Genomic DNA, 18,598 nt, shown 5'->3' with positions numbered 1-18,598 from the left:
GCCAGCGTTAACCTCCCATCGTCCTGTGCGCTCCCACAGAGAAGGCCTCCTCAGGGTGCCATCGGTCAGGGAATGTCGACTGGCGGCCCCCAGGGGGAGAGCATTGTCTGTGGGCGCGCCTGCCCTCTGGAATCAGCTTCTGGTTGAGCTCCGGATGGCTCCCGACCTTTGCTCGTTTCACCGCGACCTGAACACCTGGCTATTTGAACTTGCCGGCCTGGACTGAGGGATTGGGGTTTTAGTTTTAATTTTAATTTTTTTTTATTTTAAACTGTGTATTGTTTAGGGCTTTGATTTAATTCTGTTTTAATTTTTATACCTTATGTGTTATTTATAGTGTTTTAATTGCCCTGTACACCGCCCCGAGTCCCTTCGGAGAGGGGCGGTATATAAATCCAATAAATAATAATAATAAAGATAGAGTAAAAAATAGGAAAGCCTGTGGCGTCATCTTCTCTCCATCAGTTATGTGAAGAAAGCCCTTCCCTTCCCTTCCCTTCCCTTCAATCAGCAGTCTCAATCATAAAATAAAATGAAGAATTCTAACAATTTCCTCCTACCTATTGAATATCTATTCTTATTTAACACAGCATTGAAAGCTAGAACATTAAGACTTAGTGTTAAGAGAAAAATCACATGTTGTTAATATTTTTTCCATAGAATAAAAGACAAATCAAAAAAGGAAATGAACAAAAAAGTGCAGGACTTGGAAAGGAGATTAAAGTTAAGAAATATATAAGTGATTTCTGACTTTTTCAACAGATAATTACAATCTTATTGTCCTTCCTTTGTTAGATATTAAACAGATCCCGTTAGCTCCTCATTTAATCTACATCTTAATCTTCAATTCCAGAATACAGAATAACACAATTGGAAAAAGACTCTGGAGGTCTTCTAGTTCAACCTCTGTTCAAGCAGGAGACCCTATACGAAGGGTAGGCAACCTTGGTTCTTTTATGACTCATGGACTTCAACTCCCAGAATTCCTGAGTCAGCTATTTTGGGAATAGCTGAATTCTGAGAGTTGAAGTCCATGAGTCATAAAAGAGCCAAGGTTGCCTACCCCTGCCCTATACCATTCTGGACAAATGGCTATCCAATCTCTTCTTAAAAACCTCCAGAGTACCCACAACTTCTGGAGGCAAGCCGTTCCAGTGATTAATTGTTTTCACTGGTAGGAAATTTCTCTTTAATCCTGGGTTGCTTCTCTCTTTGTTAAGCTTCTACTCCAGGGGTGTCAAACTGCCGGCCCGCGGGCCGGAGCGTCACAGAGAAACCCCGCCCATCCCATTTTCGGCAATGGGAAAAAGTTCCGATACGTCGCGCGGCGTCACGTGACGTCGCGAGTTTGACATGCCTGTTCTACTCCATTACTTCTTGTCTTGCTCTCAGATGATTTGGAGAAATAGATCATCATGTCATTTCTTTCTTCTTTCAGCAAGAAGATTTTAAATCTTCCAAAAACAGTTTCTGTTTTTTTCTCTCTGATCCAACAGGTCAGTTTTGCCATTTTTGTGAATTCTGACATTTTCAAAATTGATCCATCCACTGTGGGGATTTCGTTATTCTTCCAGAAGAGAAATATAAATTTTAGATGTGGTACAAGCCCATAATAGAATTATATCCCAACAATTGTCTCCAAGTTGGGTTAAACTGCTAAGTCTTTCTCATGCTTTCTTTCAGTTTCCTAGATCATAGAGTTGAACTACATTTTCCTTCTTAATATTTCCAATGTTGGCATTTCAGTTTCCAACCAGAAGCAGCACAGCTTGCTTGCAGGTTCTATTGATTTCTAATTTTTAACTGATCATAAAACTCACAGTGATTGTAGCATAAACCTGGATAATTGTCGTATTAAACTTATACACTCTGACAAATCCTCCAAAGCATGTTGATGATGATGTTATCCATTTAGTTGTGTCTGACTCTTGGCGATTCTATGGAACAGGTCACTCCACATTTTCCAATCTTCCACTACTTGAGTTTTTCCTATGCACTGGTTGTTGTCAGCTTTGATAGTGTATCACCTGTTGAGCACCATTCAGTCTGAGAGGCCCATCATCTGGCATTATAATTGTCAATAATATATCCATGTCGTTTCTTGGTAAAAATACAGGAGTGGTTTAACATTGCCTTCTCCTGTGGAGTACAGAGATGCTTTTGCCACTGTCACTAAACAAGTATCTGCCTTCAGTATCTTCCTATGTCATTATTGTCCAATATGGGTATCCATTTGCTTTAGCTGGGAAGCTGGAATGACCTTCAATCCTTGGGCGACCCTGATGGGAATATATACTTGGCATACACTGCTGGTGTTCTCTGTGCAACCCTTCTAACAACATCCCCTCCCACTATATATATATATATATATATATATATATATATATATATATATATATGTAGGTCTAGAGTCTCGGGTTTCTTCCCGCGTTCCTTTCATCTTCAGAAAGTTGTGGCAACGTTTCGACGAAATCCCATCCGTCATCATCAGGCCGGAGTGTTCCTCCTGCTGCTTTCAGGAGCAATGCGTGGTCTGTCTGTTCCTTTCCTTCCAACTGCCAGTGGGGCTGTGTTCCGACTGGGTGGAGGCGTGGCTGCTTTCTGATTGGGTGGGGGTGTCCTCCGACTGGGTGGAGGCGTGGTTGTCTTCTGATTGAGTGGAGGCGTGGCTGTCTTCTGATTGGGTGGATGTGTGGTTGTCTTCTGATTGGGTGGAGGCGTGGCTGTCTTCTGATTGGGTGGGGTGTGTTCTGAATCTACGAAAACAAATATATATATATATATATATATATATATATATATATATATATATATATATATATGTATGTATGTATGTATGTATATATATATATATATAATGTACCAATTTTCTCCTACATGCTATGAATTTATTCTTTAAATTTCTTGAATTTCCAAAATTTCATTCATATCCAGATCAAGACGAGTTTTAAGTAATTTTTTTTTCATTTCCCTATTAACATCTTTCCTAAATCTTCAGATATCCCAATAAGCTTCAAATTATTTTTGTAATTCTGTTTAACCGCTTTCTGGTTCAGCTTCTGACTTGTTTAACTTTGTCACAAAATTTCTCTGAACTGAAAACAGCCCCTTGGGTACTGTTTGCAAATCTTTAATTTCTTCATCTTGATGTTCTAATTTGGAATTGTTTGTTAAATTTTCAGATTTCAGTTTTTATTGAATTAATTTAATTACATTACCTTCTACTATACCTAATCTACCTTTAAGAAGATCTTTAATTTGTGGTAAACCAGCAGAGAAATCAGTTAATGATTGTGTTTGGACTCCTCTCATTATGTTGTTTTCTTCTTAGTGTGTCATTTTCTACCCAAATCTTTTCATTATAAAAGACAGGAACAAATTATCCAGTTAGAACTGAGATATAGGTTCTATATAACATCTAGATACTATAAAAGAACAGAGAATAATAGGTTTGGAAGGGACCTTGGAAGCAAAAAGAAAACCCTTGAAGGAATTTCAGGTCTTAAGGCTACACCCTAGCTATACCCGTTAAACTCTTAAAATAAACTTTTAAAATACTGTCATTCTTTGCCTCAAAAACTGGCATTCTTTATATCATTTCTAGCATTAAAAAGTCCTTTGGTTCAATGTTGAAAATCAGAAGTAGACATTCTTCATGTTGGAGCTCCCTCTTGCAGTTAAAAAAAGAAAGACAAAGAGGCTGTCAGCAGACAGACAGCAGCAGGGTTGATGGTTGGAGGAAAGTAAATCCAAACAAGGCAAAGAAAGTCATAACCAAAATATAGATTGGTAAAATTCTCATTGGTATAATGATAGGGAACCCTAGATAACCACTAGATAACCCGCTGAGAGAAAAGCAATAGGATGTGTTCGGAATATACATTAACATTTAGGCTGATTATATATATATATTTATCCCAATGCTGGGTGGTCCCATAATCATCTAAGAAGATCTAAGATAATTTAAGAAGAGCATATATTATAAATAAAAATAATGTAATGTCAATAATGTCAGTATTTACTTACTTAAACAGAATGACCAGTGTACGTGGGAACGATTTCCTATTTCCTGCTGGTTTTCCCATTGACATAATAATAATAATAATAATAATAATAATAATAATAATAATAATAATAATAATAATAATAATAATAAGTTGGAAGGGTCCTTGGAGGTCATCTAGTCCAACCCCCTGCTCAGGCAGGAAACCCTATACCATTTCAGACAAATGGCTGTCCAGTCTCTTCTTAAAAACTTCCAGTGTTGGAGCATTCACCACTTCTGGAGGCAGGTTGTTCCACTGGTTAGTTGTTCTAACTGTCAGGAAGTTTCTCCTTAGTTCTAGGTTGCTTCTTTCCTTGACTAGTTTCCATCCGTTGCTTCTTGTCCTGCTTTCAGATGCTTTGGAGAATAGCTTGGCTCCCTCTTCTTTGTGGCGGCCCCTGAGATATTGGAACACTGCTATCATGTCACCCTTCTCTTCCTTAAACTACACATACCCAATTCCAGCAGCCGTTCCTTATATGTTTTAGCCTCCAGACCTCTAATCATCTTTGTTGCTCTTCTCTGTACTCTTTCTAGAGTCTCGACATCTTTTTTACATCGTGGTGACCAAAACTGGATGCAGTATTCCAGGTGTGGCCTTATCAAGGCATTGCAAAGTGGTATTAGTACTTCACTTGATCTTGATTCTATCCCTCTATTAATGCAGCCTTGCACTGTGTTGTCTTTTTTGGCAGCTGCAGCACACTGCTGGCTCATATTTAAGTGATTGTCCACTAGGACTCCGAGATCTCTCTCACAGTTACTACTATTGAGCAAGGTACCACCTATACTATACCTGTGCATTTGATTTTTCCTGCCTAAATGTAGAACCTTACTTTTTTCACAATTGAATTTCATTTTGTTAGATAGTGCCCAGTGTTCGAGTCTGTCCAGATCCTCCTGTATCTTAAGCCTATCTTCTGGAGTATTGTCTATTCCTGCCAGCTTGGTGTCATCTGCAAATTTGATGAGTTCCCCATCTATCCCCTCATCCAAATCGTTGATGAAGATGTTGAAGAGCACTGGGCCCAGAACAGAGCCCTGGGGCACCCCACTACACACTTCCTTCCATGTAGATGCAGTTCCATTGAGGACCACATGCTGAGTACGGCCTGTCAGCCAGCTACGAATCCATCTGGTGGTGATGCTATCTAACCCACATTTTTCTATCTTATCAAGTAGTAGGTTGTGATCTACTTTATCAAATGCCTTACTGAAGTCCAAGTAAATTATATCTACAGCATTCCTCTGGTCCACTTTGCTTGTGAAATTGACAGGGAATATTGTAAGAGCAACAGCCATCAACTTCATGTATAAAATTGGTCTGAATATCATGGAAATTTCAATTCCACAGAAGTTAAAGGTCCTCTATTTTGTATACAGTCTTTAGGTTAGTAGGTTTTAGGTACCTTGATTCAAACATTATTGCGCTGTAATGTACCATTTGGGCTAATTTGAAGGTACAAAAAGACACAGATAAACGCCCATGACAGTTTTAATAGTGTATAGATGTAGGTGTTTTTTTTTTTAAATCCATGTCTCTCTGGCCTTCTCACAGGAAAACTGGTAAAACATAACCAAAGAATACTACCTTCCTCTCATAAAATCCCTTATGTAACTCACAACAGTCCTAATCCCTCTTATAAGGAAATGTACTTCTAAAGCTGTTACACAAATCTGTTTAAACAACTGAACAGTCAGAAGGAAAAAAACAATAAACCTAAAGAGTCAGCTCGAAAAGTTAATTACAGTTTTCAGATCACAGAAAACATGCACTCATAAATCTCAAAATCAAAGAGAGAAGTTCAAATGAGATATAATGAAAGAAAAATAAAATAAATGGACACTTTAATTAAAACTGGAAATGCACCTTAGCTGACTGTCACTGCTCGCCATTCACCACAAAACTGTAGAGGGTTACCAGAGAATACTTGAAGATGGTATAGTAGTTTTCTGGATTCACCTTTATGGAAGGAAAATTGCTGTTTGGCCAGATTCTTGAAAATTATTGGTGATTAAAAACATTTTTTCCCTATAGTCTGTAAAGGAGAAATCTGAAACAGTATCTCACTGAAACAACTCCATTCTCTCTCTAATGAGCTGTCAACCTGAAACCCCAAGACCTCATTTAATTGTACGCTTTTCTCCTGATTTGTACAAACATGACAAAGTATTCCTGTTTCTCATATTATTGGTACAGTGGAAGCGGTCTATTAAACATGCAGACAAAAGTTCCTTTTGATTATTATTTTATTATAGATGACATGCTCCCTACATATGCCATAATGAATTCAATGTGGCAAACTTCTTTTGAAGAGAAAAGAAAAACTGAGAGGCAAATGGATGTATCTTCAGCATCCTGACCTACTCCTTGCTGATTGAGGATACAGTATAGTTCAGGAACTGTCCTCTGGTCAAGGAATTTGAAACAGGTCCTCCCTTGGTAACTGGGAGAGGCCAACAGATTAGGAACGTGCAAGGTGTTGTGTAATATATCCAGATGTTTTTTCACGCTAGGGATTTAAAGTTTTGTTTTTCTGTAGTGGGCTCAAAAGCCAACAGGTAACAATTAGTTACTTAAAATAGGTTCTTATTCTACCTTGATGAGTTAACAGTGTCTTCCACTATGTATTCTGCTAGCTATGGAATTTGGTTTGTCTCCAACCCATGTACAGTATTTTGCAATAACCCAACTGAGCGGTGACCATAGCATATTAGCCCAAATAGGGTTGCAACTGAAACCCTAGCTGGAGAAGAGTAAAAGCTCTTCTGGCTACAGTTTTCATCTACTATTAAGCAGGAACTACTAGCAGTACAGTATTATTCATTTAAATGTTGATTGTCTAGTGATTATTAATCTTCTTGTTTAAAGGAAAGCTAATCTTCCCAAAGATTATTTAATTAATGATGGACAAATCATTCAGGCTGGCTTTATCTATGACAACAAAAGTGGTTTAAAAAAGAAGGCAATACCTATACCTCTGGACATTATGGATGAACTAAAAAATCCAAATGCCAAAATTATCAGTGCTGGTTGTGTAAAAGAAGAATCACAAAATCAAATGGTACGTGTTACTTTCTTACCTTTTGCTCTTTAATCATTATTGTTCTTGTTAAGATTTTGTAAGCTGATAACATCACAAAAATCCAAATTTCCTTGAATTTATGATAGCTCTTTCTTTGGGGGGGGGGAAATAACTTTCAGGAATCTAATACAGAAGGTGTGTCTCAAACCTAAAGCATGATCGGTTTTATTTGTATTATGCTACTACTGAAAGATGCATGCTACTTATATTGGCGCAAGAAATCAAGCTGGAGATTGTGGGTTGGCATTATGAAAATTATACAGTTGGAAATCTTTGGTAAAATTAGAGGATTAAATTGACTAGTAAATGAATTAATGGGGTCACTTTAAACCCTGCCCAGAAATCAATTGGACTTCAGATTCAGAATAAATATGTATGAGAATTTCTACCAATTTATGATTGGTAAACCCAACCTCAGGAGCAAATTTACCTGAGAGTATTAGAAGGTATTTACAGTGGAAAAAAGGTGATAAATAGGCTTGTGATGGCTTGGCTTTGCATCAGCCTGGCACTGCCCACGATGGAGACAATGGAATTCTTGAAATACACATTGTTACTGAGCATCAACTGGCAGTTTCCATAGCTGGAAAAGGCTTTGTATCAAAGTGGTTTTACATAGATAAGAGGCATAGTGAAGCATTATTACTTTGTCCTCATACACAGTGAGAGATAGCAGGCCTTTGTAATACAACTTCAAGGCGGGAGGATCTTTCTCAAGTCTTCTTCTTGCCAAGCTCCACTGAAAATTTGCACATCCCAGTAATGGATATTTGTCTTTAAATCAGATTTTGCTTTTTTTCCTACTCTCCAGGTACTGTAATTAAGTAAGATTATAAATCAGCTACATACCACAAATGACTAACTTACTTTGCTTCTGAAAAGAAAATATTCAAAACATCCAACTAATACAGTACTAGGGCTTTTCTGGATTTACATGTGAAAAATTCAAGTAGGCGCTGTTGAGTCCGGATATAAATGTGAACTTCTTGAAAGTTATATGAATGTGGTTTCTCAAATTTAGGAAATGGGCAACAGATAGTTTCAAATAATCTCAAGAGATCCAGGTATCAGTATGAGCTCTCCATTTCACTTTTCGAATTCACAGAGACCTAACTCTAACCCTAAGTGGGTGTTCCCACCAATGGGATTTTCCCATGTATTTCACCAGAAAATGTAAATAAGGCAGACTCGGAAATTTTGCAACCTCCTAACCATACCACTGTGCTCCAAATCCGTTGGTGGTGTCCATTTTGCTGTTTGAATTCACTAAGTGGGTTTTTCCACCAATGGGATTTTCCCATGTATTTCACCACAAACATAGATAAGGCAGTCTTAATTAAAAAGCACTCTTCTAACCGTTCCCATGGGCTCCAAAACCCGTGGTGTCCATTTCGCTCTACGAATTCACGGACATGGGTTTAACTGCCAAAGGGATTTTCCTACGTTTTTCACCAGGAAATGCAGATAAGGCCGGCTGGAAAAGTATGTTCCCCCCTAACCATTCCTATAGGATCCGAATCCATTGGTGGTGTCCATTACGTGTTACAGTTGTGTCCCACCAGTTGGTATAAAAGTTTCACTATCTCTTTCTTTTGTAGAAAATGAGTGAATCATTACCCATCTTTTGTCATGAAAGAAGCAGATGGAAGTTTGCTTGGAATCAATGGCTTTTGTTATATGGAAAGAAGACGCTTGATTATTTGAATCAGGATAATGAAGCATGTATGGACCTAAATCCAGTTCTACAAAATAATTATGATGACTCCATTGCAATCATCCAAAGTAGAAAATGTCCTCATTCTAATCTAAGAGCAAAGAGGAAGAAAAAACCCACTTTTACTAGGAAACCAAAGCGCATCACCATTCAGATTTTATCTTTGGAAAGGCAGCTAAGCAATCTTTCTGTAAATTCTCAGAAAGGGACATCTTTGGTTCAGAAAAACCATGGCCATTTCACCAAAACAATTACCAGGCATGTTGTAACCGAAAAAAATATTCTTCAAAATATGTCCCAGCGTAACAAAGACATTCTTATGGCCGACGAAAAAAACCTTATAAGTAATATGGAACCCTTTCTCTCAACTGTCTCGAGAATAAAATCCTCCCTTGCAGGGTTTTTGAAAAAACCAATGACTAAAAGTAAAGAAAGACTCCAAAAAAGTAATGCGTTTGTGGATTATATACCCTTCCCAAAACCAATTCCAGTTTGTGAGGCTCCACAAGGCTTGGTTGGCCATAAACTGCCCCTTTTAGTGGATTGTTCCTCGAGAAAGCCCAGTGACAAACTATCAGCTGATAGAAGCAGCTCTGACCAGGATCCTTTCTTAAATGAAACTACAACCACTGAGGTGGAACTCGGAGCCCAGCATCTGGAGTCTTCAATGAGAAAAAGTAGAGAGACATCAGGTGGGATGACCAGTTCATCCTTCCTGCTAGACTTACTGAACGAAAGGCCGGAGTCTGAGAAATCAGAAAATGCATCCGTATATTCAAAAGATGAGAGCCCTGAAGACTCTTCTACTGTGATAAGTATACCCACAGCACCATCCGATACCTCACAATCTCCATGCCTTTCAAGGCCTGGGACAAGTAACAGCTACAGTGGCAAAACAACATAGCTCCAACCTCTGAAAGTCACCTCTTGTTGTGTCAAAAGTTTTTTGGACTGACAATAAATATGTACACACCACATGGTTGATTAGATTTATTGTCATGTTACATCCTGTCATTTGCTGCAATAATTGAAATACAGGTAGGGCATTGGAATTGTAGTAGAGAGAAAATCAAGATATGTTGAGAATAACAAACAAGAAAAAAATGTGTATTGTAAGAACGTGGCTCCAATCTTCTGCATTGCATTTCCTTCCCTTTATCCTTTTTTTAACTTTTCTGGCAGCTGGATGATGGGATAGAGAAAATTTCCATTCAGTGGATTCTTTCAAAGGTGCTTTTTTTTTTCAAAAGGCAGCTGGACTGTTTTTTTTTTTGAGAAAGAAGAAAATGTTTTGCATCTCATCTAAGAAGCTTCTTGGATGAGAAGCGAAACATTTTCTTCTTCAAGAAAAAAAAAGTCCAGCTGCCTTTTGAAGGGAAAAAGCACCTTTCAGACAACTACGACCTGGATGGCTGAGAATCTCCAGACATTCAGTGGATTGTTTGTTGAGAGGTGTAAATGTTTCTGTTTTGCCAGCACAGAACATTGCACTACAGGCCTTATGAATAGTTGAGTCACTGTTTTTTTTCTCCACATCTGGGGTTTTAGAATGGCACATTCAATTAAAAATGTATCTGGGCTTTTAATGTATAATGCTTTGCATACATCGTTGTACTCACCTCTGTTGTGCAATGGGAGTTGGGTCTGCTCTGAGCTGGATCAGTGAAATTTCAACTCAAAGAAAGTTTAGGTGTGCGGGTTATTTTTCTTTTCCTTTGCACTTTTGATCTTCTAGCTGCTTGCCTGAATTCATTTTTCCTTGTAAAGTGATTTGTGTTCTTCCATTGACTGGATTAAAACAAAAAATCTGGGTCAAAGGATTGCTTTTATACATCATCTTCCAAACCAACTTTTTCTGCTGCTGTGAATCTAAATCTTGCTTACACGGACACTACCACAGTTCTCAATTTAATGAAAGATTGGGTCACCATTGTGTATCGCTTAAACATTCTACGGAACCTCAAGAGCAGGGGTCTTCAAACATGGCCCTTTTATGACTTGTGGACTTCAACTCCCAGAATTCCTCAGCCAGGCACACTGGCTGAGGAATTCTGGGAGTTGAAGTCCACAAGTCATAAAAGGGCCAAGTTTGAAGACCCCTGCTCAAGAGGATGATAAGAAAAAGGTACAGGTTGTCCTCGACTTACAATTGAGCCCAGAATTTATGTTGCTAAGTGAGACATTTTTTAAATGAATTTTGCCCCGTTACACCACCTTATTTGCCAGAGTTAGGTGAATCACTGCAGTTGATAAGTTAGTAACACAGTTAAGTGAATCTGGCCTCCCCATTGGTTTTGCTTGTCAGAAGGTTGCAAAAGGTCAGACATGTCAAACTTGCAACATCACACAACATAATCGGGAGGATTTTGCCATTGCGGCAATGGGGTGGGAGTGGCTTCTGGATGACACATCCAGCCTGCAGGCCGGCGGTTTGACACCCCTGCAATAGGTAATCACACGACCCCAACACACAGCAAGGGTTATAAGTACGAACCAGCTGCCAAGCGTTTGAATTTTTATCAGACGATCCTGGGGATGCTACAAAAGCCCTAAGTGTGAAAAAAAACAGTCATAAGTCACTTTTTTTCAGTACCACTGTAACTTTGAACAGTCACTAAATGAACTGTCGTAAGTCGAGGACTGCCCTGCAAATTGATTTGGTTGCTAGCTTAAGTACGTTCTGCTCCACAAATGAAGATGACGTGATTGGCCCAGCGTTTCTGGAGGCTACTACACCGAGGAAAGCCCTCCTAAAAGTAACAGGATCTCTCCGTCAGCAGTTTCTCTCCCCGATAACCCAACCCAGGCCAGGCCAGGCCAGGCCAGGCCCGGCCTTTCTGAGTCCTTCGGGAGAAGGGCGGTATATAAATAAAATTATTATTATTATTATTATTATTTCCCCCTCCACCCCCTTCCCGCTCCGGCTGCAAATTCGCTCCGAGCTCGCGCTCTCCCGGGGTTTACTCCTCCGCGGGCTCCGCCCCCTTCTGACGTCCCGCTTGCAACCATGTCGGCGGGCGTGCGCAGACGTCAAGCAGCTGGCGTGAAAGGAGAGGCAGCTCCCTCGGTCGCCGTAGTAGCCGCCCCAGCTCGCGGAGATGTGGAGCTGGGCATGGCGGCGGCCTCGAGCCTCTCCGCCTGCCTCAAGCTGCTGGCCGCTGCCTTCTACGGCTTCAGCTCTTTCCTCATCGTGGTGGTGAACAAGAGCGTCCTCACCAGCTACGGGTAAGGAGGCGAGCCCGGGTGAAGTTCTTCGGCGCTTAGCCCCGGTGGAAGTTTTAGGGCAGGGGTCTTCAAACTTGGCCCTTTTATGACTTGTGGACTTCAGCAAAGCTGGCTGAGGAATTCTGGGAGTTGAAGTCCACAAGTCATAAAAGGGCCAAGTTTGAAGACCCCATGTTGTTGCAGAACGAGGCGTGCGGCAACCGGGAGGGAGACCGGTGAAGCCGGTGGCGGCTCCTTCTTGCATGAACCGCTGAGCGGGGAAGCTGCTTTCACCCGCCTCGGAGGCTTCTGCAAAGTCCCGGACCGTTGCTCTCGCAGAAAGCCGCCTCCCTGTTAACGGGGAAGGGCAGGGCAGCGATGCCCGGCAGGAGGTTTTGCCGTCTCCTTTAGCCTCTCCTAAAAAAAAAAACAAACCCAAAAAACCAACCCACTTGTAGGTCTCTCCGCTGAGGAGTTGCCCCGTTGCCTTTGCTTCTCGAGGACAGGTAATCCTCGACTTACAACAGTTCAGTTAGTGACCGTTCAGAGTTACAACGGCACTGGGAAAAGTGACTGATGTCCGTTTTTCACACTTACGACCTTGGCAGCATTCTGCCCCCCCTTTCCCCCCCCCCGGATCATGTGATCAGAATTCAGATGCTTGGCAACTGGTTCAAACTTAGGATTGGTGCAGTGTCCCGAGGTCTCGTGTGCGATCTCACCTTTTTGCGTCCTTGTGACAAGCACAAGTCAACGGGGGAAGCCAGACTCGCTTGACAACAGTGTTATTGTGCTGACAACTGCAATGATTGGCTTAACGGTTGGGGCAAGACAGGTTGTAAAATGGGGCAGAACTCACTCAACAGATGTCTCGCTTGAACTGAAATGTTGGGCTCAGTTGTGATTGTAAGTCGAGGATTACCTCTGGGGCTGAAATGAGTTTCGCTGATTTCTGTGGGTTGAATTCGGAGGGACTGCTTGGGGTCCACAGCGCCATGCTTTTCCAGAGAACTGACTGACCAACTGGAGTAGTTTGGGGTTGCACTTGCCCTTCCATTCCCCTCCTTGCTTTAAAGATTCTTTGGAAATCTTCCTTCCACGACGTTACATGGTTTTAATTTGCCGCTGTAGATGCCCTGCAGTTTATCTTGTTAATTGTTCTGTGTCCTTGCATCTTGACGTGCTTCTGGAATAGGTGTACTATAGGAAGTGCATTTGTGCTGAACATGTTAGGGCTATGTTTGCAAGGGCAAAGAACATGAAGTGCATCCCTTATAGAATTGTTTTAAATGAGGGTAAAGGTTAAGGCAGGCCATTTCTCCTGCCACCGGCTAGCATTCTCCATTGTGCATGATTTGTCAAAGTTTCGACTGTCTAGTACGGTTTTTAACATGTTTGTGGTTTGTTACAGATTTCCTTCCTCGCTCTGTGTGGGACTAGGCCAGGTTCGTTGAAGTCTGCATTTCAGAAATTCTCTAATAGGCGGGCAGGGAGAATTGGAGACACCCTAGTGATTTCTCTTCCTTCTCTTACAGATGCTGGCTACCGTAGTTGTCCTTTGGGTGGGAAAGGCACTCAGGGTAGTCAAGTTTCCAGATTTTGATAGACATATACCTCGAAAGGTACGGCGTGTTTCTTGTCTCTCTCCTTCCTCTCTCCTAAAACTAATAATTATTGGGATGGAAGTAATGAATAATCCTTTCATTAAGATAAATATTGTTGTATATGACAGAACACACTTTAAAATGCATAAAAGTGCTAGCCTTTATTTTGTATAGGATTATTCTGCTAATAGATGGATAAATACTAAATGTATATTTTGGCAGCCTTCCTAAGAGAGGACTAAGCCTCGGTGACGCATTTTCTGTACTTCTAAAAAAAGCCTATGGAGTTTGTGGAGGAGTAGAAATATTCTTTGAAAAGAAATGCTTTGCTGCTTCCCTGTGTGTGTTTTTAAATTCTTTTTTCCCTTTTAAAAGAGGGTCAGGAAAGTTTCCACACTGGCTTCTATTGCCTCTTCCTGAAGTGATGTAAAATTTTCCCTTTAGAAATATAATCACTTAAATGTAAAAGGACTTATTTCCAATTAATATTCTCTTAAAATACAGTCCTCTGTATGCTGGAATAAATAAATGAATGATCCTATTTCTGAGTAAACTTTGGTAAGATTTTGTTTCACATACCGTAACTGAAATTTATTTGTGTCAGAACTCCCCAGTTATGAATCTTGAGTCCATTTACATAATTTACAAATTAAAAACTTGTTTAGCAGACCATGGAACAGTATTAAGAGTGGCTGTTTTCTGTATTTATACAGCTGTCACGCCATAGATTCTTAGTGTGCTACTAACGTACACATATGAACAAGTGACTAGATTTAAATGTGACCTCAGTTTATGAATACTTTGCCTTTACATGCCCAACGTAAGTTGAAATAATAGATGTTCTGTTAATGGCTTCATAAATAAAGTCTTGAAAAGAAGGATGTATGTGCTTGTGTTGTAATTTGGATTTCAAAATTATATTTATCTGATGTGCTAAAGCCGTTAAGCCACACTTAAACAGCACTGGACTTTTTTCCCCCTCTGAGGCTTCCCTTGTGGTGTGCATGATGAAAGCTGTTCATTACAAAACTGTTATTGTTTAGAATGCTAGATCTTAAGATGACGTTATCTGTTCATTGAGTGCTATTTTATCCCATTTTATAATTTTCTAGACTTTTCCACTACCTCTTCTCTATTTTGGGAACCAAATCACAGGACTGTTCAGCACAAAGAAATTGAAGTATGGATAACTTTTATACATCTGTGAGGTTATAATTTTATTATGCTTTTATTAAAATTATCTGTATAGTAGGAGCTCAGCTCTACAGATATTTCTTCTGATTACTTCAAAATACTAGTTTCTCTTGGAATATTAAGGTGGAGTGTGTTTTTAACGAATGGAAGAGTGCTTGATAAACCTGAAGAATAATGAAAGGGGTGATAACAGCTAGATTTCTATATAGATTATTCTCTTGCATCTCAGTCATGTATTGAACTCAGAATAAATCCTGTTAATATTTACTAGGATTTTCAAGTAAGAATGTGTAGGAGTGTTTGTCTGGCAAGACACACATATTACTCTGCAATCTTGTATGTGTAGTCCGGAACATAAAAGTGGAAAAATTACAATAGAAAATGCATATTCTTCAATAATAAATACTTTCTCAAATTGGGCCATCTGTTACTACATCCATGCCGTTAGCTTAGCAATGTTACTGAAAGTGGTTTGCCAGTACTTCTTCCAAGTTATATATTTTTTGCATCTGTGCCTAGCTAGCCATCCTGGAATATCCTGGCTTAATCCAGCCCGGATTAAGGGGGGCAACACAGAGTTTTCCCCTTATCCTATTGTGCCTTTAATTTTTTTACTGCCACACTTGACTCTAGTTATCAATCCTTACCGAGTCTTCATGGCTTGTCAGTTGGGCAATGGAGGGCTTGAAGACCACCATTGTTGAGCTGTTTTTAGGGTATCAGTTGGCCTTACTTTGCCTCTGAAATCCCCTACCTAAGTCTTGACGTAGGGGACTAAGTCATCCTGCTTAGTCACTGCTGCCTGCTGAGGCATTATTACAAATAAAAGGTAGCACTGTGCTATTTGAGCCCTACCATCTGTATGTGTGTTTTGTCTCTTTCCCAGTTCACTTGAACTTCTCTGGTCAATTGTGAGTGACTGGAACTGGGACACTGTCAATGCCTTTCTGAAGTAAACAGGAATGCCTGCGTTGAGGGAGGTATAACGTGCCCTTTCTTGATGAGGCCAGCCATAGATCTGACTACCTTTAGCAAAAAGAAGGTGGTGGATGTTCAGTTATAGAGGATCCTAGAAGAATACTTTATCTGGATAAATATCAGTTAGGTTTCATGCCCAGTCATGGACATTGATCATGCTGATTGACGATCAGCTGTGACTTTGATAAGGGGAAGATTCCTTTGGTGCTTTAAAATCTTTTGGTGGGGATTGATTCCATTGACCATGGCATCTTGCTAGACACTTACAAAGGTTTCTTATTGGGAGTACTGTTTTATGGTGAGTTTAATTTTACCAAGTGGTTGGTCCAAGTCAGTAATAATAGGAGAGCAGCACTCAAGCTTGCAGCCATTCCATTGTGGAGTGTTACGCGGCTTAGTGCTTTCCTTTGTGTTATTCAACATCTCTATAAAGTCATGGTCAATATTGTGTCATTTCAGGACTGAATAACATCAGTATGCTGATAACACTCACTTCTACATTATTACCCTGTATTGAACTAGTGGTGCTGTGTGTAAACTGCCTGAATTAATATCTGAAGCTCATTATAATCTGGGTGAAGCAGAACAAACTAAAATTCAGTTATACAAGTACAAAGACAAAGTTGCATTTGTAAACATCAAGTTGATCCATTAACAGTGGACCTGGTAATCATCCTGGATGGGGCTGTGCTCCACCTGAAGAAGTTAGTCTGTAGATTGGGTCCCCCTGGATTTAGAACTCCTATTCAAATAACCGATGGAAGATTTTGCCCAGTTCTGGCTTGTATGCCAGTTATGACTATCTTGACCAGGATGTCCTAACATTAGAAACTCATGGCCTAAAAAACAACATGTGGTTGAACGTATTGAAGACATTCCATGTGGTGCTGCCTTTGGAGATAACCTAGAAAGCAGCAGGTCAACTGCCAATCAGACAATCCCACCATTAGAAAGCAATACCAATTCTAAAATCCCTACAGGGGTTTTCTGTTAGCTTATGGGCCCATCTCAGAATGTTGTTATCATTTATGAAGCCCCGAACAGCACAGACCAGGTTGAATTAAGTACCATGTTACCAGTTACTTCTGTCCCTGTCACTTCTGTGGTCCGTGGCATTTTGTCTCTTGTGTGCTGTCCAGTATTAAAGAACATGGTTTTCTTAAGCAACATCAATTTATTTTCTGATTGAAATGGCAAAGTGCCACGTATAATATAAAAACATAAATGTGTATGGGAAATGAAATGGTTCTTTCCCTTCTGTTTAATAAGACCATTAAAACCTTCCTATTCCAACAAGACACTGGCTCCAGTTGGTTGTTATGGGCACCGCTCTTTGCACTCATAACACTGTTTTACATTGTTTATTTTTTAATATTTGTTTTTTTTATTATTTTTGTTATACAGTACATCTCCCGACGTTTTAAGCCAGGATTAAAAAAATAGATAAATAAAATAAATACATGATAGCAAAGTGTCACTTTTTACTACTACCTTAACTTAGATATTTCATCCTCCAGTTTACCTTTTTATTTTCTGGGTAGGCTTCATAGTGGAGTACTGATCTGCAGTTTCTTCCTACTTTTCTGAGTCTGTTTTTTTAGGGTGTAATTGAAGTGCATGACATACTTCAAAAGCACACAATGATTGTTAGAGTAGTCCAATTCTATGTGCAACAGAAGTAAGCTTGACTGTACAGTAGTGGCCAGAATTGTAGAAACCTTTTGGCAAAAGTGTATTTTTGAGATTTGATGGCTAATAACACCGCTTTTTTTGGAGTAGTACCATAAAATTAGATATCAATGGAAAAGTAATCAAGAATGTAGTGCAACAAAGTTTCTTCAATTATCTGTACTGTATTCTATGAAAAGGTATAGCCAAATAACCAGAAAAAGGAAATACAACTTGCCTAGGTTGACATCAGGTAGCTTTCCTTCATCTGATTGTAGCCAATGAGCATGAGTGTTTAGAGAGCCAATCAGGTGTCATCTTATTTTGACAATGAGCCAATCAGATCACAGTAGGATTCAGTTATTGATGTCATGTATTGAAGCTGAGAGGAGGACATTTGTCACTGTGTTATATGATCGCTATCAAGTTGGTTGGGTGTTTTTGGGTTCTTTCATTTAGTGAGCTTGTAAAACGTAATAAAATTAAAGTAATGGTGCAAAAAGTTGACTGGTTTCCCAGAAAGTGATGTAAAATAGTATTATTAAGTGAACAAGGCTACAGTTATAAGAAAAATTGGTGGAAATTTAGCCAAAGGTGGCATTTCTACTGTACACTTTTCCCAAAAGCTTTCCACAATTTTGGCCACTACTGTAGCTTCCCCAGCACATCGGCATAACTGTGACTGTTGTTTCCATGACACAGCCATTCCTGCCTATACTCCATCTGAATGCCTTGTTAGAGACATTTTACTAGGTAGAAAACAAAATTTAGGAAGGTACTGACAAAAGGCCTAAAGCAGAAAATAATAATATTGTCAGGAGACTTTTGTAAAGTTCTTGAAATATTATGTAGTATTTAATTGGGCTACTTTGTTAAAACAAAGATATCTTAAAGTCTCATACCATATTCCTGTATTTAATTATATATATTAATGAAGCCTTTAAAAGAAGCATTTAAAAGTATTCGGTTCTGAGAAGTTACTTTTTACCCAGTTGAGAAGCTGCTGTTCTACTATGTTATCTCAGAAATACAATACATTGCAGTGTACAGAAAGATACAGGGACATACATGTGACCTTTATCAAGTGGTTATGGAATATTGTTAA

At 39.5% G+C, this 18,598-nt stretch overlaps 1 protein-coding gene across 1 annotated transcript in view; it reads left to right on the top strand.

The window, feature by feature from the left end:
* Nucleotides 1–11,852: 11,852 nt before the first annotated feature.
* SLC35D1 (solute carrier family 35 member D1) overlaps nt 11,853–18,598 on the top strand; it is a gene marked incomplete at its 5' end in the record, with an annotated part of 29,520 nt that continues 22,774 nt past the window's right edge. The window contains 4 exons of the mRNA XM_083361128.1: nt 11,853–12,070; nt 13,461–13,494; nt 13,585–13,671; nt 14,766–14,833. Coding sequence (XP_083217254.1) covers nt 11,853–12,070; nt 13,461–13,494; nt 13,585–13,671; nt 14,766–14,833 — 407 coding nt within the window. The remainder of the gene's footprint in view (nt 12,071–13,460; nt 13,495–13,584; nt 13,672–14,765; nt 14,834–18,598) is intronic.

The sequence above is a fragment of the Vipera ursinii genome, assembly GCF_947247035.1.
Source record: "Vipera ursinii genome assembly, chromosome: 3".
Lineage (NCBI taxonomy): Eukaryota > Metazoa > Chordata > Lepidosauria > Squamata > Viperidae > Vipera > Vipera ursinii.
The sequence above is the reverse complement of the archived record's forward strand: the minus strand, read 5'-3'. Positions and strand labels throughout refer to the sequence as shown.